General features: G+C 44.0%; 1 protein-coding gene across 1 annotated transcript in view; it reads right to left on the reverse strand.

Moving 5' to 3' along the window:
- The window catches only part of SUCLG2 (succinate-CoA ligase GDP-forming subunit beta), a 309,494-nt gene that overhangs the window by 130,578 nt on the left and 156,738 nt on the right, over positions 1–22,178 (reverse strand). The window contains exons 6-7 of the mRNA XM_068112925.2: positions 15,961–16,050; positions 15,716–15,812 (exon numbers count right to left, since the gene is read on the reverse strand). Of these exons, the coding sequence (XP_067969026.2) occupies positions 15,716–15,812; positions 15,961–16,050 (187 nt within the window). The remainder of the gene's footprint in view (positions 1–15,715; positions 15,813–15,960; positions 16,051–22,178) is intronic.

Raw genomic sequence — 22,178 nt, forward strand, 5'->3', positions numbered from 1 at the left:
CAGCTTGCTGAAGATTCACCACATGAATCCAGAAAGACGAACTTGAGTTACATAAAAGGCCATCTGACATGCCAAGGTGAGAGTAATTTGTGGCACTAAAAAAATTATGGGCAATTAGGATGGCATGAATCCCATCATGACCACACTTTGGTAATAGGGAATGTTGGACTCCAGGAGTGTGTGAACTGATGCTCTGAGGACAAAGGGCAAAAGAGAAATGTGTTCATTCATGTATAGGGCAGTGGGCAATGGTCACATGGGATTTCACAAGATCACCATAACACCTGTTTGGGACAGCACTGTTTCCACTTTCATGGCTTAATCAGTGGAACAAAAGTTTAAGCCAAAATCGACAGATGAGTATCTGCCTGTTGGTGGTGATCTGCCCAAGAATGGTTCTGTTCTTCTGAAGCATTCTCATGGCAAGGATAATTTTGGGTGGGTTACCATTGCCTTTCCAATAGTAGTCAGAGGAGAAATTTGTGACATGTCTAGGTTTCCAGGGATAACCCACTTTCTCTTCATCAAAAGAGACAGTGGGATCTTTAGAACGCGCACAAACTATTTCCAGTAGACGTAAACATCCACCTTTATGTCAATGCACTTTGTGATGCAAAACCCTGCATACAAGCACCGATCTGACAGTTTATAGCCGAGTCGGTAATCAAAGCCACATTTGACAATTCACAACGGCAAGCATGCTATCTCTGCATCGATCTGTCGGAGAACAATAATATAAAGGTGCTGGAATCACATAAAACATTAACTGGCAAAGAGAGAAAGAAGCAACCAAAAGAAGGTGCGTTCAGCTGGTAGAACAATTAACAAAAATGACTTCTCAATCCAGAAAAAAGATCTCCACAAACCATCACACATGGACCACCACCAAAAAGCAGCCGTGTGCTCGGGTACCCCCAAAAAATGAGTTTTAAAATCACAGTCTCACCATCTAAAAGGTTTCTCTACATAAAAATATCCTGGCATGGTACAAATTCACCCATTTTGGAAAGATTTAGAGGTCCCCCAAAGTCTTTGAAGATATGCACTTAAATATGGTTGTTGCAGCAAACCTGGTTTTATAACAAGAGAAAAATGACCACAGTGTGGTCACCAGCTGCGACGTGTAGAATCATGAGGATATCCGTTGCAATATGTGCGACCAAATTCGACCAGTCATTAAATTATACGCATGCACTAGTGTCTTTTTGTCTTTCAGCTAAATTTATTCTTGTTTCTTCAAACAAATCGCGATTTTAGTCCGCGATGTTCTTACCTCATACCAACGCACGTCCGAGTGTATGTGCATGTGCTATTCAAAAAGGCAACCCAACAACAACAACAACGCGGTCCTCTCATAGACCTGCTCGTCGCAGCTAAAAACCAGGGGTGGATAATGGGGGGGTGGGGGGGGGTGGTGGGGTGCAACTGGCGGGTGCCCTCCTTAAACCCCTCCCCTCCCTTCAAAAGCGATCATTTTTTTTCCATATGTATTAACTGCATATAACCGAAGATGTGGTCTCGGAATATGGGATCACCTGGTATTCCTCAGTTCACAGCCGATGTTGACCACAGCGTTCAAGATGGAACTGATTTGTACCATTCAGGTTGTTCCCATGGTAGATACTTGATGATTAACGAATTACTGGAATCATTGATTTGTCATTGGAGATGCTTCTTTTCTCCTAACCATTCATGTAACCAAGAAGTGGAATGGTATCCCAAATGTTAGATAATCCAGAGTCCCTATCATTCTGCTGAATTCAGCACTCAATCTGTGTTTTCATGACTCAATAACATTATTTTTGACCGTGGGAAATTCTCCAGGGTATACAATAGGCACCAATGTGTTGGAGAAGAAAGCTTGGCCATAAGTGATTCACATCGTCGTGATCGAAGGTCACTTCCATGCCAGAGAGGCAGTTTGGAACTCGGCAGTGAGTGTTGCAACCGAGGACAGACGATTTTTACGCGCTACGCACTTCAGCCCTCGACGGTCCCGTTGTGTGAGCTTGTGTTGCCTACCACTTCGCGGTTGAGCTGTTGTTGCTCCTAGACGTTTCCACTTCACAATAACAGCACTTACAGTTGACCGGGGCAGCTCTAGCAGGGCAGAAATTTGACAAACTGACTTGTTTGAAAGGTGGCACCCTATGACGTTGCCACGTTGAAAGTCACTGAGCTCTTCAGTATGGCCCATTCTACTGCCAATGTTTGTCTATGAAGATGGCATGGCTGTGTGCATGATTATATATACCTGTCAGCAATGGGTGTGGCTGAAACAGCCGAACCCACTAATTAGAAGGGGTGTCCGCATACTTTTGGCCATGTAGTGTACCTATTTTGTAGTTCTTTTCTTCTTGACTAATGTTTAGCTTTCATAATGTTGCATTTTTTCTTGGCTGATGTTTTTATTTATTTTCAGGATAACAAACAACAATGGCAAAGGCCAAGCATATTTTAATTGGTAATCCAAATGAAACTATATCAGGTGCTCGACCACCGTCTGGTCGAGATGTGATGCGGAATTTTGTTTTTATCATCGACCACAAAAACGCACAATCACTGAAAGTGGAAATCGTGTCCATGATCACCATGACTTTTTGTATCAAATCTAGACTGCCAATACGACACCACGGTGTCAAGAAGATCAAAGATCTCCAAGACCAACATGTCCGTCTGATGAATTATTATAAAAGTAGTAACGAGAAAGACAAGTTAAACCAAGCAAATTATATTGAAATGCTTAATAAGCTGTTCTATATCAGTCATGCCAAGTAATTTAAAACACGCATGTAACACGTGGTCAGCAGAAAATTGGGAAAGTCCTGCTTTCATTATCTAGTGATTCAAGGACTCATTTATTTAATACCTCAAATCGCAGGGAAAACTAGATAGAGACCAGATAGAAAAACCACTCTGTAGAGCGCAAACCTCAGCCAGGCTGAACAGTTTACGTTGTTTTATACCCCTCCCCAGATCTATGCCTCCTCAGAATTTTATCTCAGAGTTCTACAGAAAGTTCCATGGACTTCATGGTAGAGTTTCTGCTCTGACATGCACTGTCAACTGTGGGAACTTATATAGAAAGGTGTGTTTATTTTCTAAATCGTACCCAATCAATTGAATTGGCCACTGGTGGACTCCAATCAAGTTGTAGAGGTATCTCAAGGATGATCAAAGGTAATTGGATGCACCTGAGCTAAATTTGGAGTGTTATAGCAAAGGGGATGAATACTGGTTGACTGAAGACATTCCAGCTTTTCATTTTAAATTATTTTGTAAGAATTTCTAAAAAACAAACCACTTTGACATTATGGGATATTATATATAGATCAGTGACAAAATATCTCAATTTAATCCATTTTAAATTCAGGCTGTAACACAACAGAATGCGAAAAAGTCAAGGGGTGTGAATACTTTCTGAAGGTGCTGTATAGTTTTTTGCCCCATCTCTCAATGGTGAAGAATCACTTTTAAAATTCTCAGATCCAGATCTGAATACGGATCATCACCAAAATGTAATCATTTTGTCTGTCACCCACTCTCAACCTCTTCACCAAATTTCGTCCGAATCTGTCCACAGCTTTTTGAGATATCTTGTTCACAGACAGACAGACAGACAGACAGACAAACAGACAGACAAACATCAGGTGTGAAAACATAACCTCCATCCACCTTCGGTGGCAAAGGTAATGATAAAGAATGAAGAAGACAGACAGTTTCTGTTACTGCAGCAGGAGTCAAGGACTGGATCAATTTCAGGTGATGATAAAAAACGAGAACTCAAGGCGAGGTGGTCTGGTCTGCTGGATGACATGAACGTGAAGAACGATTTAAAAAACAAAAGGCTCTGGCAGATAATTATATCGTAGAACAACAGTCAATGGAAACCGCTTAATATGAAACTGACATGTCAAGTGATGCCAGCTCTGGTAAATATACTGATGAAGAATTTGGTGTCACCCTATCAATATGCATAAAAGCCCTCGGTACAAGCACAACATGTCACCAAAAGTCTCAGCTGTTCTGGATCACACATTCAAAAATCAACAATGATAATGGGTTCTGTACTCAATGACGCAGGTTGCTAAACATCATCTACAGTTCTTTTGAAAAGTACATCTTCTACAGTTCTTTTCGAGCTGCTAACATTTAAATAGGATCTTCGCTTTCTAAAACACAAATTTCTGATCTGTTTGTTGCATTTTATCAATACATGTACCGAGATAAACAGATCTTTATCTGTAAATCATTATCATTTCTTTGGAAATTACTCCCATATATTTAAATGTCTGTATAGTGTATAGTGTATATGCATGATTTGTATAAAAACAAGATTGGCACGATGTGCACATCTTAGCTTTGTGCACATCTTCAAAGACATTAGGGAACCTCTAAATATTTTTCAAATTAGCTAAATTATTGCTAGGAGGATATTTTAGTATGCAGAAAGTTTTTAGATGGTGAGACTTTATGATATTAAAACTTTCATTTTTTTGGGAAACCCTAATGGTCACAAGATCAAGCGAGAAGGGCACTCGGTAGAGCACATACCTCCACCAGGCTGAACAGTTCATGTTTTGTATTCCACTGAGAGGCTAGATCTGGATTCGGACCTGAACCAAAATCGAATCAGCTTGTTCTTGTCACTTAACCAACTCATCCCCCAAGTTTAGTCATAAGTTGTCCACAACTTTTTGAAATACCATGCTATATATCGGTTTTGGCTATATCACTCAATGGTGAAGAATCACTTTAGGATTATAAAAACTAGTAACGGTACCCGCCCTGCGGGCGGGGCTTCAATTGGGAGGCCCAAATTAAAAGGCAAAATATCAGAAATTAAAGGCTTTTTTTATTTTAAACGATAGATATAAACATCCGTTATATCATATCACACGCAAATCATCAAATCACATCTAAACAGTATTTGTAGAATTTCAATAAAAGCCACATCACTGTTCATTTCGGTAAATATTATTCCATCGTGTTTCAAATCGTGATATCAACTGTACGCTTTAATTTGGGGAAAAAATTGAATGATTTTGGACCTCTTCTTCAGCTTAGAACTTCAGGATAGACGACATCACATATCACACGCAAATCATCAAAAGACTGGTGTGCAGCTGTGTCACGTCCTTGTTCAGCAGATCTGTATTCCTCGGACTGCCTCCGAGACTGGTGTGCAGCTGTGTCACGTCCTTGTTCAGCAGATCTGTATTCCCCGGACTGCCTCCGAGACTGGTGTGCAGCTGTGTCATGTCCTTGTTCAGCAGATCTGTATTCCTCGGACTGCCTCCGACACTAGTGTGCAGCTGTGTCACGTCCTTGTTCAGCAGATCTGTATTCCTCGGACTGCCCCCGAGACTGGTGTGCAGCTGTGTTACGATCTTGTTCACCAGATCTGTATTCCTCGGACTGTCTCCGAAACTGGTGTGCAACTGTGTCACGTCCTTGTTCAGCAGATCTGTATTCCACGGACTGCCTCCGAGACTGGTGTGCAGCTGTGTTACGTACTTGTTCCTGCCTCCGATAGTCCTCGTCTAGGCAAGCCTTCTTTCTTGCAACAGCTTCCTTGGACGTTTTCGTTAATGAGGCTTTCCTTTTGAGAGGCATTTTACCGGTTTATCTGAAACGGTGCGGCCGTGCAGCGATCGGTGCAGCCGTTTGTGCGGCACCCGGGAAAACAACATCGTCACAATGAAAACATCGTCACAATGAACGTTATGTGAACGCGAATGTTATGCGGGAGTCCAAACCTGAGAATGCTGGAGACCAAAGCTGAAATTGGGAAAACTTTTACTTTTAATGATGTTTATATACGAATGATGTTTAATGATGTTTATATTAGTGTTGGGTCGTCCTTTCCGCATATCTCGTGGGATTGTAAGTTGGAGAGATGGCCGTGATGGCAGGGAGGGGGTTGGAATTCTCTCAAGCAGGGATTCAACCTGTGTCCTTATAAAAGGTCTTTGTCCGAGGTCACCGAGTCCGATCGGTGCAGCTGTGCAGCGATCGGTGCGGCACCCGGGAAAACAACATCGTCACAATGAAAACATCGTCACAATAAACGTTATGCGAACGCGAATGTTATGCGGTAGTGCAAACCTGAGAATGCTGGAGACTAAAGCTGAAATTGGGAAAACTAAATACCCTATTTTACTCATGGAGATCCCAGGATTATCCACCCAAAATATCGTTGCGATCGGTTCAGCAGTTTTTACGGTACCTTCGAACGGACAGACAGACAGACGGACGGACATTTGGTGACTTATAGTCAGATTCTCGTATCCAGATCTGTTTTCGGACCTTCACCAAAATCGAGTGTATTCCTCATTGTCACACGCCCAAGCTGTCCACCAAGTTTCGTCTGAATCCATCAGCAACATTTTGAGTTATTACTCCCGCCAGGGAGTAATGCATTCGATCGTGTCCGTCCATGTGTGTGTTCGTGTGTTCGTGTGTTTGTGAACAAGATATCTGGAAAAGTTCTGAACGGATTTGGATGAAAGTTGGTGGGATGATTGCCCTTGGGATAAGGAAGAATTGATTAGTTTTTGGTGAAGCTCAGGATATTATTCCAGATCCAGGAATTTTTTGAAAGATTTTTTACCATTGGAAGATAGGGCTCAGCAGCGGCCACCCACGGCAGGAGTATGCGCTCCACTGAGTGGCGTTCTAGTTGTGCTATATTTAATGGGTTTTTTTTGCCCTATTTCTCAATGGTGACAAATAACTTAAAATTCTCGGATCCAGCTCCGAAAACTGGATCTTCAACAAAATCGAATCATTTCGTCCTCGTCACGTACCAAACCTCGCCCCCAAATTTCGTTTGAATCTGTCCATAACTCTTTGAGATATCCTGTTGACAAACACACAAACAAACAGGCAAACAAACAGACAGACAGACAGACGTGAAAGCATTACCTCCACCCACATTCGGTGGCGGAAGTAATCAACAGCAGTCTTTGATAGCACCGTTATGCATTGATGCCTTTATCAGCAGGACAAAGACACTTACACATGTGCACCAAGTTGAGCTGGTTGTGCTGAGCCGCAGGCTGTGTGGCAATCACTTTGACAAAGACGTATTTGGCATTCATTCCTTGTTTCCCAGTAGTTCAGTGCAAGAAGTTAACCCCTGGGACAGATCATCATTTCTAACCCTACCCAGCCAAGGGGCTTTGCTCCCAACAAGCATCAAAGAACGGGTTACATTAAGACCGAGCTGCCTGGCAAGAAAGCCTAATGATGGCACATTTGGTACTGGCCGCATATACCCATTAAAGGCATGGTCATGGATAGTCATCGAGTATTGAATTTAAATCTGAGGCCAGGAAATGCAAGGAGAAAAACAATTGTGTGGAACTTTGGTCAAATAAAGTTTGTTTTTTTTAATCCATGAGACTACTGCTCAGCCTGGATCAACGCACGAGATCAAAACAAGCACACGTGTACAGTTGTAAGCGTAACAATGCACAACGTGGCACTAAAAGAAATAAAAGCTGGCAGGAATAACAAAAATTGAATACTTATGTATTCAGGCTAAAAATAATTACTCAATGAAATAAGTGAACAGGATTACAACTAATTAATTGACATATGTGGGAAAATTACATGCCCAGACCAGGAATGGAACCCAGGTCCTCTGGTGAACCATACCAGTGCTCTGCTGTCTGAACTAACTGGGCAACCCTGGGCGTGTAATTTTCCCACATACAGTCACGTGAAAAAGTAAGTACACCCCTTGTAAAGTTTTGACTTTTTCAACATATTTCAACATACAGCTATTTGATCTTCATTTCAACAATATCGATAGATAAAGGTGGTATAATATAACAAATATCATGAAACATTTACATTTTGTAGTCCATTGTACAATTTAAATAAACATAAATGCAAATTTCACATGTGGAAAAAGTAAGTACACCCCTACATTTATCACTACTTCAAATACCTAAAATTAGAATCAGGTGCACCAGCTCAGGTGCAAATGATTAGAACATCGTTAGAGAGGATCTTGGAGGAACCTGTCTTATTTAAACCTCAGACATTTAGTTTGGTTTGCTCTTTGTTGTTGAAGTGTGCGGCGTCACCATGCCTAGATCAAAAGAGCTCTCTGAGGCCTTCAGAAAGAAGGTTATAGATGCCTACGAGTCTGGGAAGGGATTTAAAAAGATCTCCAAACAATTTGAAATCAATCATTCGACTGTCCGGAAGATAATCTACAAGTGGAGAGGATTCCAAACAACTGCCAACTTGTTGACATGTCAACTTGTTGAACTTGCCCCAGCAAGTTCAGCCCGAGAGCAGACCGCAAGATGCTGAAAGAAGTCTCTAAGAACCCCAGAATGTCATCAAGGGACCTACAGGTAGCTCTTGCCACTGTTGATGTCAAAGTGCACGAGTCTACCATTAGAAAGAGGCTGCACAAATTTGATCTACATGGGAGGTGTGCCAGGAGGAAACCGTTGCTGTCCAGAAAGAAAATCAGGGCAAGACTATCGTTTGCCAATGAACACCTCGGCAAAGACCAGCACTTCTGGAACAATGTGCTCTGGACAGATGAGTCAAAGGTAGAGCTATTTGGCCACAGTACCAGAAGACATGTTTGGCGAAAACCAACAACAGCATTTCACCACAAGAACCTGATACCAACTGTAAAGCATGGTGGTGGAAATATTATGGTTTGGGGCAGCTTTGCTGCATCAGGGCCTGGGCAGCTCACCATCATAGAATCCACGATGAATTCTTCTTTGTACCAGAGGGTGCTTGAGGATAATGTGAGGCCATCGGTTGGAGTGTTGAAGCTCAACCGAAGGTGGACATTGCAACATGACAATGATCCTAAACATACCAGTAAATCCACCAAGGAATGGCTGACAAGAAAGAAATGGAGGGTTCTGGAATGGCCAAGTCAAAGCCCGGATCTAAATCCCATCGAGACGTTGTGGGGGGATTTGAAACGACCTGTGCATGCAAGAAACCCCTCAAACATCGCACAGCTGAAAGAATTCTGCATGGAGGAGTGGGCAAAAATTTCTCCCAGTCGATGTCAGAGACTGGTAGACAGTTATAAGAAACGCCTACTTGAGGTTGTTTCTGCCAAAGGGGGCAATACCACATATTAGAGCCAAGGGTGTACTTACTTATTCCACATGCGAAATTTGCATTTATGTTTATTTAAATTATACAATGGACTACAAAATGTAAATGTTTCATGATATTTGTTATATTATATCACCTTTATCTATCAATATTGTTGAAATGAAGATCAAATAGCTGTATGTTGAAAAAGTCAAAACTTTACATGGGGTGTACTTACTTTTTCACGTGACTATATGTGAATTAATTAATTATAATCCTGTTCATTTATTTAATTGTGTTTCGATGCCCCCAGTAGTGTTTGTAATAGTGGACATGGATTTGTCCCCCCCATTGGAGGAAGACCCTCTCGTGTTCGGGCCATTGGTGCTCCTATGGTTGGCAGCGAGTGCCCCGGAGCATTGATGGAAAGAGAGTGGCAATTCTATGTGTGGGAAAATTACATGCTTGGTCAGGGTCACCCAGATAGCTCAGATGGCAGAGCACTGGTACAGTTTACCAGAGGACCTGGGTTCCATTTCTGATGTGGATGTGTAATTTTCCCACATTTGTCAATTAAATAATTACTCAGGACTTTTGTGTCTTTTATTATTGAGGAAAGTCGTCAGCATAAGGTCGAGATTGGGAAAATAATGCACGTATCACAATTCACGTGTTCTGCCACTTTTTTTTTTCTTTCACAATTTTTTTCCCTCATTTAATTAATTACATGCAACTGCAAAAAAAAGTTCATCAAAAAGACATCTATAACTTACTGCTGCGAGGGAAGAGAAACCAGCCTTAACTATGGGGATTGCAATACCGTTGCGAAAGAGACCGCTATTCCACCAAAAAACCTTTGATTCCAAGATGGCCACTGGCATTAAAAAAAATAAAACAGGCATGCATAGTAATCCACCTTCCCCCACACCCAAGCCCTTTTGCAGTAAACATTGCATTAAATACTGATAAAATAATTACATCATTTAAATACTAGTTAATGTGCTTTTCTCTGTGGATTATGCACAACAATGCACAATTCTCACCATAAGAACCGAGTGCCAAATACTGCAACCATGATAGTGTTCATAATCACACGATTGAAATGGCAACGGCCGACGCAAATACCCCAGCTGTGCAGGTGGTCATTACGATAACAGATTCCTAAATATTCAGTCACAATAAACTGCGCAGGAAGCCTCACCAGGGCGACCAAAAAATGAAGTCCACGGTAGGAAATGAAGAAGTGCCATAAAATAAAAGCTATTTCTTTGCTGACATCCTAATGACAATAACATAGCATTTAACAATGCAAAGCTTCACTGGGTTATATAAATCACAGTAGATCTGAGAATGAATGTGCTATATTACAGTAGATCTGAGAATGAATGTGCTATATTACAGTAGATCTGAGAATGAATGTGCTATATTACAGTAGATCTGAAAATGAATGTGCTATATTAAAGTAGATCTTAGAATGAATGTGCTATATTACAGTAGATCTGAGAATGAATGTGCTATATTACAGTAGATCTGAAAATGAATGCGCTATATTACAGTAGATCTGAGAATGAATGTGCTATATTACAGTAGATCTTAGAATGAATGTGCTATATTACAGTAGATCTGAGAATGAATGTGCTATATTACAGTAGATCTGAGAATGAATGTGCTATATTACAGTCGATCTGAGAATGAATGTGCTATATTACAGTAGATCTGAGAATGATTGTGCTATATTACAGTAGATCTGAGAATGAATGTGCTATATTACAGTAGATCTGAAAATGAATGTGCTGTATTACAGTAGATCTGAGAATGAATGTGCTGTATTACAGTAGATCTTAGAATGAATGTGCTATATTACAGTAGATCTGAGAATGAATGTGCTGTATTACAGTAGATCTTAGAATGAATGTGCTATATTACAGTAGATCTGAGAATGAATGTGCAATATTACAGTAGATCTGAGAATGAATGTGCAATATTACAGTAGATCTGAGAATGAATGTGCTATATTACAGTAGATCTGAGAATGAATGTGCTATATTACAGTAGATCTGAGAATGAATGTGCTATATTACAGTAGATCTGAGAATGAATGTGCTATATTACAGTAGATCTGAGAATGAATGTGCTATATTACAGTAGATCTGAGAATGAATGTGCTATATTACAGTAGATCTGAGAATGATTGTGCTGTATTACAGTAGATCTGAAAATGAATGTGCTATATTACAGTCGATCTGAGAATGAATGTGCTATATTACAGTAGATCTGAGAATGAATGTGCTATATTACAGTATATCTGAGAATGAATGTGCTATATTACAGTAGATCTGAGAATGAATGTGCTATATTACAGTAGATCTGAGAATGAATGTGCTATATTACAGTAGATCTGAGAATGAATGTGCTATATTACAGTAGATCTGCGTGTAGACGCCCCGATACAAAGAACGATTGCAATAACCCTTTCCAGGCCTTCGGGAATGGGCCAGCCAAAAACACAAAATGGTAAGTGTGTACTGGAAGGGTGAGCTCTCCACACAGCATTACCATGGGACAGTGTGCAGTGGAAGTGTGGGGAAAAAAATACCGTGGCTTAAACCCAAAGCACATTGGGAATGCAAAGCCGCTAAAAACACAAACAACCTGACTAGCAAATATAGAAAAAGCAGAGGTGGAAATAAATGCCGAACTAGAAATAAATTTTGAGAAAGGATGAAGACAAAAGTAGTAAAAGCAGAATGCAGAAATAAGAAGGAAGGAAGGCCAGGAAGGCCGTGGCTTGGCTGGGTGGTTTGCCATTGACTTTCCATCAGTCAGTCAGGTCGAGAATTTGTAATTTGTTTAGGGTGCTGGTGATAGCTCGTCTACTCTGCACAAAATAAACTGTAGTATCTTTAAAGTTCACAAACGACGAGTGCCGGCACAAAAGGAGTGGTTTGGCTTCGTATTCATCTGATGGATGACGTCACATGCAAAACAACTGGTGACAATTATTAGCTGGGTCGGGATTGGAACCCAGGTTCGACAGCTCAAAGGCGAGCGCGCAAACCTCGAAGCTATCCTATCAGCTCTGGTAAAGCACAATAAACGAAAAGCAAAATGTTTTGCCAAGAAACAAAATATTTCCAATAAGATTTCACTGTGAATGTTACATTTTTGCAAGAACCAGTTGTGAGCTGAGGTGTACACAGGAAGCAATTTCACATTCACACAGTGGGATTGCATCATCCATCGACACAACAGGATTCGTGAAATGTGTGACTGTACAGTGTACATTTGGAACTGAGACATTCATGTTTCCGGGAGATTGTTTTTGAAAAGTCCTTTTGATGGAATAATTTGGGGATACTTGATTTGGAATGGAAAAAACAAGTACGTTGAATGAGATTTGATGCGAGTGTATGGCAACAGGAATAGCGTGCTAAATCCGGAACTGGCACTCAATCAGACATTTGTGTGTTCAAGCAGGATAAAGCGGTGCTATCGAATCCACTGCTTGCATGCTAATTTGGGCGAGGCCTCGGGTACATCGAGGTCTGGTAATTATTTCAAAATGTCAAAATATATAGTGCACCAATTGTCCAATAATGAAGGATCTTTCATTCATAAAGAGAAGGTGAGTTATTTCCAGCAGCCTGACCAAATTACAAATTCCTGCCCAAATCATAATCAGTCGAACATCAAGGATGTCCAATCGGTTCGTGAAAGCCATGCAACAAAAACATTCCCTGGCCGATCTCACAAGAAGGGGGGTAATTGAGTTCATTAAAGTAGTTAATAGATGTGGTCATAGTTAGTAGTAGTGACCACTCCAGTATCTTCAGATGCATACGGGCTGCCAAAGCAGTTTTTTGGCAATTGGACACAATCCTGGACAGGTGGCCACTCCGTCGCAGGTCTCAAAAGGCTAATTCATCCCAGTCAGCTGGTACTCATTTCGCCGACCTCGGAAGGATAACAGGCTGAAACAACCCCACCTGGTGTTAATTCAACGACCGACCGGGATTCAAACTCAGGACCCGAGAATCTCTCCAAGATCGCGTCCCGAGAATGATCTCTCCGACTCTCTGGAAAATCCTCTCTATCTCTTTGCTGATGACTCCACTATCTGCCGCTCCATTCCTCATCCCTCAGATCGGCAGTCTGCAGCCTCCTCACTCTCTGCAGACCTGGATAAAATCACAGACTGGTCAAACAAGTGGAACATGTCTTTCAATCCTGACAAATCTCACACTCTTACGATGTCTCTCCGAAAGGACCGACTGGAAAACCCTCCCATCTACTTTCTCAACAATCCTCTCCAAGAAGTTCTGTCGCTCAAGCTTTTGGGTCTCACTATCTGCCATGATCTTTCTTGGGAAAACCACATTTCCAAGCTGGCCTCCAAAGCCAGTCGCCGACTGGGCATCCTCCGTCGTGCGAAGTCCTTCCTTGGCACACCTGAGCTCCTCACCACATACAAGGCTTTCATCCGCAGCTCAATGGAATACTGTTCCCCCGTCTGGGCTGGTGCTCTTGCCTCACACCTAGCTCGGCTTCACGCTGTTGAGGCCAAAGCTTTCAGAATCATTGGAATCTCCTGCGATGAAGCTAACTCCGAGGGCCTTTCACTCTCTCACCACAGGCAGGTTGGTGGTCTGTCTTCTACCGACTCCTCTCCGGCCTTGCTCCCCCAGCTCTCTCTGTGCTCTGTCCCCCCAATATTCCTTCAAGTCGCACAAGATCTGCCTGCAACCCTCTTATGGTAAAACTGCCAAAATCTAGGCTCTCTGCTCACCTTCACTCCTTCATTCCTCTTTTCTCCCGCCTCTAGAACAAACTCCCCCACTCCCTTCAATCCCACTCCTCCCTCCAGGTCTTTAAAACAGCTGTTCACCACCATCTCTTATCTTTCCCCATCCAAAACCTTGATCTTTTCTACCCCCGGTAATTCACCCCAGAGTCCTTGCAGTGTTCATATGTTTTATACCTCTCCCACCTCCCCCCAAGTCCTCCCGATGTCCCTGCTCTCAAATGTTGTGTTTGTGTCCTTCCCCCTCTCTCCCCATCTTGTATGCCGCTCCCCTTGTTTTTTGTGTTTTGTGTGTCGGTTTGACTTTTTGTGTGATTAATGTTAGCTCTTTCACGAGCCTCGATCTTGTATAGAAAACAAAAAAAAAAACCCCCCAAGGCAGCACCCTAACCGTTAAGCCAACACCACGTGCAAAGTTAGTAGTAGTAGTAGTAGTAGTAGTAGTAGTAGTAGTAGCGAGAAGCAATACAATCGGAGTATCAGCAAGTGAATAAAAGCCTGGTGTTGGCCATAGCCACTTCCTATGTATAAGGTTTTACATCAACCAGAAAAGCGATTGCAGAGAAAACCATTTTAAAGGAAAAAATATATAGCGTAGACACAGACACACACAGACAGACAGACCGGGACATTGCAATAGTCTTGCATCCGCTTCGGGGCAAGACTCGTAATGAACTATGACACAGGAGGAGGACATTCGGTACATCATGCCAGCACTACACCAACACGACATGTGATCATCCATCCATATGCAAGCTACCTACAAGTCCTGCCAATAACCCTGTATCCCTATCTCCTATGCTTCTAGGCACCTATCTAATTCCAAATTAAATCTATCTACTCTTTCTGCTGCCACTGCCTTAGTAGGGAGACCATTACATGCATTAACTACTCTTTGACTGAAAGAACCCTGCCTGAGCACCGTCTTAACACTCCTCTTCTTTACTCCCAGGCTATGGCCCCTGGTTGCATCAGTCTATTCTGTCGAAAGCCTCTTCTGCACTTATTTTGTCAACACCCTTCATTATCTTAAGCTTCTCCATTCGATCCCTTCGTAATCGCCTACTCTCTAATGTATAAAGTCCGACCTCATTGGGCCGCTTCGACCATCTATCCCTGAAATCGGTCTAGTAGCCCTACACTGAACGCTCTACATGGCAGCTGTGTCCTTCCTCAGAGGTGGTGACCAAAACTGCACACAATGTTCTACAAGAGGCCTCACTAAATTCGTCAATAGTGATAACACTACCTCTTTCTATTTCGAATTTTTCCTTCTATGAATACAAACTAAAACCCTATTAGCTTTACCTATAATTATCGGCCTGGTACTGTGATGTTAACTTAACCCCTAACTCTCCCCCCTATCTAGTACCATCCTCAAATCCTTCTCCTGTGTGACATGCTCCAGGACGACCCATTGCATTATGTCGGCCCTATTTTCATTGCTCCTACCCAACCACGGTACCTTACATTTCTTGATGTGAAAATGAATCTGCAAATCTTATTCCCATTCTATGAAGGTGACTAGACTTTCTTTCATGAGTCTGATCATCCCCATCCCTCTTTCTCTGCTGTCTACCTTACCTCCAAGTTTTGTGTCATCTGTAAATTTAAAAAGCAGACTCTTAACCCCATTGGTGTAAATTGTATAATGATGGCCCCACCACCAATCCCTTCAAGTTACCTCACTACTTAATCCTCCCAGCCAGACATCGTCGCACACACAGCCACTCTTTGCTTCCTCCCACTAAGCCATTTTCCAATCTTGTTAGTTAGCACGAGGCATTAGCCGAGGAAGCGCAGAAACCCATGGGAAATGGAACAAACCTTCTCCATTGCTTGTCTCTCCAAAGGGATTCACCTCCACCTGGGTTGCATCCACACTCAGGAAGAGTGCATATAGCTGCTGGATCTGCTTTGCTGCCTGTACACAGGACATCTGGGACTAGACACTTCCCACTTGCTGACCCATTTTGGGGTTACAATGTTGGAAACACTGACAATAACACAAAAAGAGACAAAGCAACCAAAGGCTGAACACGAGAAAAGGAAAGAAAAGAAAAAAACCTCACCTTTTGTTCCACACCCCCAGAGAAACCAAGGTTTTGCGCCATTTTGAAAGCTTGTTCCTCCGTCATCCCCTCAAGGATGTCAATTGGTTGCTGCAGGTGAACATCAGTGTCGTTTTTGAAAAAAGGTTTTTAAAAAATGCCCAATTGTCACCATATCTCATTTCGGTCTCCGTTATGTGATGGACCAGGTGGACATTTGTTAATGGGCAGTTTCAAGCCTTCTAAAATGTACATTCATACAGCGTAGGTCTGCAGACAAGGCTTCACACCTCACATCGTAACTACCACGTTCCTCAGCCCAAACAAAACTTACAGTTACCCACTTGCAATGATAAAATTCACCACCAACATTGAATCATCTGTCATTTGGTGGATACCTATTCATATTTTGGACACGATAAGCCTACCCTGATCAAAAGATATGAAAAGGTATCCCACCAAATGATATACAGACGATGTGCATGCTACACAACATACAGTGCGCATTCAGAAAGTATTCAGACCCCTTCACTTTTTTCACATTATGTTATGTTGCAGCCTTATGCTGAAATCGTTTAAATTCATTTTTTCCCTCATCAATCTACACTCAATACCCCAAAATGACAAAGAGAAAACAGGATTTTAGAAAGTTTTGCAAATTTGTTAAAAAGAAAAAACTGAAATATCACATTTACATAAGTATTCAGACCCTTTGCTATGACACTTGAAATTTAGCCCAGGTGCCTCCCATTTCTCTTGATCATCTTTGAGATGTTTCTACACCTTGATTGGAGTCCACTTGTGGTAAATTCAATTGATTGGACATGATTTGGAAAGGCACTCACCTGTCCCTATAAGGTCTCACAGCTGACAATGCATATCAGAGCAAAAACCAAGCCATGAGGTCGAAGGAACTGCCTGCAGAGCTCAGAGGCAGGATTGTGTCGAGGCACAGATCTGGGGAAGCCTACAAAAAAAAATTCTGCTGCATTGAAGGTTCCCAAGAGCACAGTGGCCTCCATAATTCTTAAATGGAAGAAGTTTGGAACAACCAGGACTCTTCCTAGAGCTGGACGCTCGGCCAAAATGAGCAATCGGGGGAGAAGGGCCTTGGTAATAGAGGTGACCAAGAACCCGATGGTCACTCTGGCTGAGCTCCAGAGATCCTGTGTGGAGATGGGAGAAACTTCCAGAAGAACAACCATCACTGCAACACTCCACCGATCTGGGCTTTATGGCAGAGTGGCCAGACGGAAACCTCTCCTCAGAGAAAGGCACATGAAAGCCCGCTTGGAGTTTGCAAACAAGCACCTAAAGGACCCTCAAACTGTAAGAAACAAGATTCTGTGGTCTGATGAAACTAACATTGAACTGTTTGGCTTCCGTCTGGCCACTCTGCCATAAAGCCCAGATCGGTGGAGTGTTGCAGTGATGGTTGTCCTTCTGGAAGTTTCTCCCATCTCCACACAGGATCTCTGGAGCTCAGCCAGAGTGACCATCGGGTTCTTGGTCACCTCTCTTACCAAGGCCCTTCTCCCCCGATTGCTCAGTTGGGCCGGGCGGCCAGCTCTAGGAAGAGTTCTGGTTGTTCCAAACTTCTTCCACTTAAGAATTATGGAGGCCACTGTGCTCTTGGGAACCTTCAATGCAGCAGAGGTTTTTTTGTAGGCTTCCCCAGATCGGTGCCTCGACACAATCCTGTCTCTGAGCTCTGCAGGCAGTTCCTTCAACCTCATGCCTTGGTTTTTGCTCTGATATGCATTGTCAGCTGTGAGACCTTATATAGACAGGTGTGTGCCTTTCCAAATCATGTCCAATCAATTGAATTTACCACAGGTGGACTCCAATCAAGGTGTAGAAACATCTCAAAGATGATCAAGAGAAATGGGAGGCACCTGAGCTAAATTTCAAGTGTCATCGCAAAGGGTATGAATACTTATGTCAATGTGATATTTCAGTTTTTTCTTTTTAATAAATTTGCAAAACTTTCTAAAATCCTGTTTTCTCTTTGTCATTCTGGGGTATTGAGTGTGGATTGATGAGGGAAAAAATGAATTTAAACGATTTCAGCATAAGGCTGCAACATAACAAAATGTGAAAAAAGTGAAGGGGTCTGAATACTTTCTGAATGCACTGTATAGGGGAGACAAGAGTGAGTATCCATGGCATAAGCCTTCAAAAGTGCAACGTTATGCCAGAAGGTCTGCACCTGATTTTAATGCCAGAAGGTCTCCAAGACGAACCTGAGGGAAGCCTGAAGGGAAGCATATCACATATGGTGGAACTTCAGCTCGTGATCCGATTATCCCTCGACACCACAACACTGGACTAGTAGTGTGTAGCCATATATAAACAATAGCTTCCTGGTGCCTGGAAATCCCCAAACCAATTTTGCAACAGAAACTGGTGAACAAGTCATCACAAATTGTCTTGATAAATGTCAGAACTACTGTTCCAGCTCAAGGGCCAATCATTGAAAACTCAATTTGGAGCATTTGGAGCCTGTTCTGAAGAAAAAGTAAACAGATGACGATGGGCAAAAAACTAACAGCTGCATTAAGAATCATCCCATTCATTCACTCATTCTCATTCTCTTTCTCTCTCTCCTCTCCCCTTCCCCTCCCTCTCCTCTCTCTTTCCCCTCCCTCTCCTCTCTCTTTCCCCTCCCTCTCCTCTCTCTTCTTCCCCTCCCTCTCCTCTCTTCTTCCCCTCCCTCTCCTCTCTTCTTCCCCTCCCTGTCCTCTCTTCTTCCCCTCCCTGTCCTCTCTTCTTCCCCTCCCTGTCCTCTCTTCTTCCCCTCCCTGTCCTCTCTTCTTCCCCTCCCTCTCCTCTCTTCTTCCCCTCCCTCTCCTCTCTTCTTCCCCCCCTCTCCTCTCTTCTTCCCCTCCCTCTCCTCTCTTCTTCCCCTCCCTCTCCTCTCTTCTTCCCCTCCCGCTCCTCTCTTCTTCCCCTCCCGCTCCTCTCTTCTTCCCCTCCCTCTCCTCTCTTCTTCCCCTCCCTCTCCTCTCTTCTTCCCCTCCCTCTCCTTTCTTCTTTCCCTCCCTCTCCTCTCTTCTTCCCCTCCCTCTCCTCTCTTCTTTCCCTCCCTCTCCTCTCTTCTTTCCCTCCCTCTCCTCTCTTCTTCCCCTCCCTCTCCTCTCTTCTTCCCCTCCCTCTCCTCTCTTCTTCCCCTCCCTCTCCTCTCTTCTTCCCCTCCCTCTCCTCTCTTCTTCCCCTCCCTCTCCTCTCTTCTTCCCCTCCCTGTCCTCTCTTCTTCCCCTCCCTCTCCTCTCTTCTTCCCCTCCCTCTCCTCTCTTCTTCCCCTCCCTCTCCTCTCTTCTTCCCCTCCCTCTCCTCTCTTCTTCCCCTCCCTCTCCTCTCTTCTTCCCCTCCCTCTCCTCTCTTCTTCCCCTCCCTCTCCTCTCTTCTTCCCCTCCCTCTCCTCTCTTCTTCCCCTCCCTCTCCTCTCTTCTTCCCCTCCCTCTGCTCTCTTCTTTCCCTCCCTCTCCTCTCTTCTTTCCCTCCCTCTCCTCTCTCTTTCCCCTCCCTCTCCTCTCTCTTTCCCCTCCCTCTCCTCTCTCTTTCCCCTCCCTGTCCTCTCTTCTTCCCCTCCCTCTCCTCTCTTCTTCCCCTCCCTCTCCTCTCTTCTTCCCCTCCCTCTCCTCTCTTCTTCCCCTCCCTCTCCTCTCTTCTTCCCCTCCCTCTCCTCTCTTCTTCCCCTCCCTCTCCTCTCTTCTTCCCCTCCCTGTCCTCTCTTCTTCCCCTCCCTGTCCTCTCTTCTTCCCCTCCCTGTCCTCTCTTCTTCCCCTCCCTCTCCTCTCTTCTTCCCCTCCCTGTCCTCTCTTCTTCCCCTCCCTCTCCTCTCTTCTTCCCCTCCCTCTCCTCTCTTCTTCCCCTCCCGCTCCTCTCTTCTTCCCCTCCAGCTCCTCTCTTCTTCCCCTCCCTCTCCTCTCTTCTTCCCCTCCCTCTCCTCTCTTCTTCCCCTCCCTCTCCTCTCTTCTTCCCCTCCCTCTCCTCTCTTCTTTCCCTCCCTCTCCTCTCTTCTTTCCCTCCCTCTCCTCTCTTCTTCCCCTCCCTCTCCTCTCTTCTTCCCCTCCCTCTCCTCTCTTCTTCCCCTCCCTGTCCTCTCTTCTTCCCCTCCCTGTCCTCTCTTCTTCCCCTCCCTGTCCTCTCTTCTTCCCCTCCCTCTCCTCTTCTTCCCCTCCCTCTCCTCTTCTTCCCCTCCCTCTCCTCTTCTTCCCCTCCCTCTCCTCTTCTTCCCCTCCCTCTCCTCTCCTCTTCCCCTCCCTCTCCCCTCTTCTTCCCCTCCCTCTCCTCTCTTCTTCCCCTCCCTCTCCTCTCTTCTTCCCCTCCCTCTCCTCTCTTCTTCCCCTCCCTCTCCTCTCTTCTTCCCCTCCCTCTCCTCTCTTCTTCCCTTCCCTCTCCTCTCTTCTTCCCCTCCCTCTCCTCTCTTCTTCCCCTCCCTCTCCTCTCTTCTTCCCCTCCCTCTCCTCTCTTCTTCCCCTCCCTCTCCTCTCTTCTTCCCCTCCCTCTCCTCTCTTCTTCCCCTCCCTCTCCTCTCTTCTTCCCCTCCCTCTGCTCTCTTCTTCCCCTCCCTCTGCTCTCTTCTTCCCCTCCCTCTGCTCTCTTCTTCCCCTCCATCTGCTCTCTTCTTCCCCTCCCTCTGCTCTCTTCTTTCCCTCCCTCTCCTCTCTTCTTTCCCTCCCTCTCCTCTCTTCTTTCCCTCCCTCTCCTCTCTTCTTTCCCTCCCTCTCCTCTCTTCTTCCCCTCCCTCTCCTCTCCAATGTCTCTACTCCTCCTTGTCCTCTACTCCCTCTCCTCTCCCCTCTTTCTGTCCCTGTCCTGTCGAACCCATCCCTCCACATTATAACTCTCCTTTCCCATCATTTATTAAGCAATTGCCACCCCACCATTTTTGCATAAATAATGCGAAAATTGCTCAAAATAGTCTAGTAGGAAGACTAGGTCCCCCTGCACCCCCCGGAGATATACTTCTAATCAGTGTTTCTAGATTGGAAAAAATGTGTAGAAAATGACTAGCTATGGCCCCAAGCTGAAAAAATGTCCCACATACCATTTTTATGCAAATTACTGCTGCCATTATCAAAAAAACGATTTTTGACATATCTCAGCCAATATTGCAGATAATTGAAAAATGAAGGTGTCTAGACCCATGTTTTGAAGGGCATAGATCATGATAGAACTATTCATAACATGATTACATGTGTCTATGGTATACTAGTATGCTAATTAGTGCTTTATTTACAAAATAATCACAGTTTTACGAAATAATAGACTCATATTAAGGTCCGTCTACACAGACGTTAACACAAAGTTTTATTTTTCTAAATATTACAACTGTCAAAATAGTCCTAGCACTCAATGTGACCACTCTTCTCTTGCTTGTTTTAGATAAACATCATTAGCATTAGTGATTCTACACTGAGTCAGTCATCATCATTTTCATCGAAATCGTCAGAGTCAAACTCTTCTTCTCCTTCCTCTTCCTCCTCCTCTTCGTGCTCTCCTGTGTTCAGAAGATCCACCAGTGAGGTTGGTAGGATGGGACCACTGGACCACATTGGTTTCAACAGTCCTTCATCAGTCCTTATCCATCCTTGCTCCTCATAAGGTTTTGGCTTTTCGATGATAGGTTGATCGGCTCTTTTGTACAATGCTACGCGGTGGTTCACACGCTGGATGTGCGGCTTCAGGGCAGACTGGCATGGAGGAAGGCGAGCCAGATCAACCTTGGACTTGGATGTGAGGGTCTTGTCCTCTCCCACCATTTTTCGTAGCAGCTTGGCACGGACAATGTCCACTGATGACTCGCGACTCTGGCCGTACATCACACAGGTGAATTTTTCTAACTGCCTCTCCACCTCAGGGTTGGCATCCCAGTTGTCACCCAGTTCACCGAATGCCCTGTGAAACCTGGGATTCTTCTCCAGCTTTTTCAAGGGCCCGACTTTTCCCTTCCCTTTGAAGGCACTGGTGCAGTCTTCTCCGCTGAACACATAGTACCCCAGGAGAGTGGCACAGTAGTCCTCTCCCAGGGATTCTGCCAGCTCAGAGACGTTGACAAGTTGGCGATGCTTCCCTGACCCATGAACCAGTTGCAGAGGTGAAACCCCCTAGCCCAGGCACAGGCTGCAGGCCACAGCTTCCGATGTATCTGATGAAGAGCCAGATGTAGTACTCTTGCATCGTAGTGGCATAGACTGTGTCATTCTCTGCTGGCGGTGTGAATGATGAGCCTT

Source organism: Myxine glutinosa, chromosome 4 (assembly GCF_964187855.1).
Source record: "Myxine glutinosa chromosome 4, kmMyxGlut1.1, whole genome shotgun sequence".
Classification (NCBI taxonomy): domain Eukaryota; kingdom Metazoa; phylum Chordata; class Myxini; order Myxiniformes; family Myxinidae; genus Myxine; species Myxine glutinosa.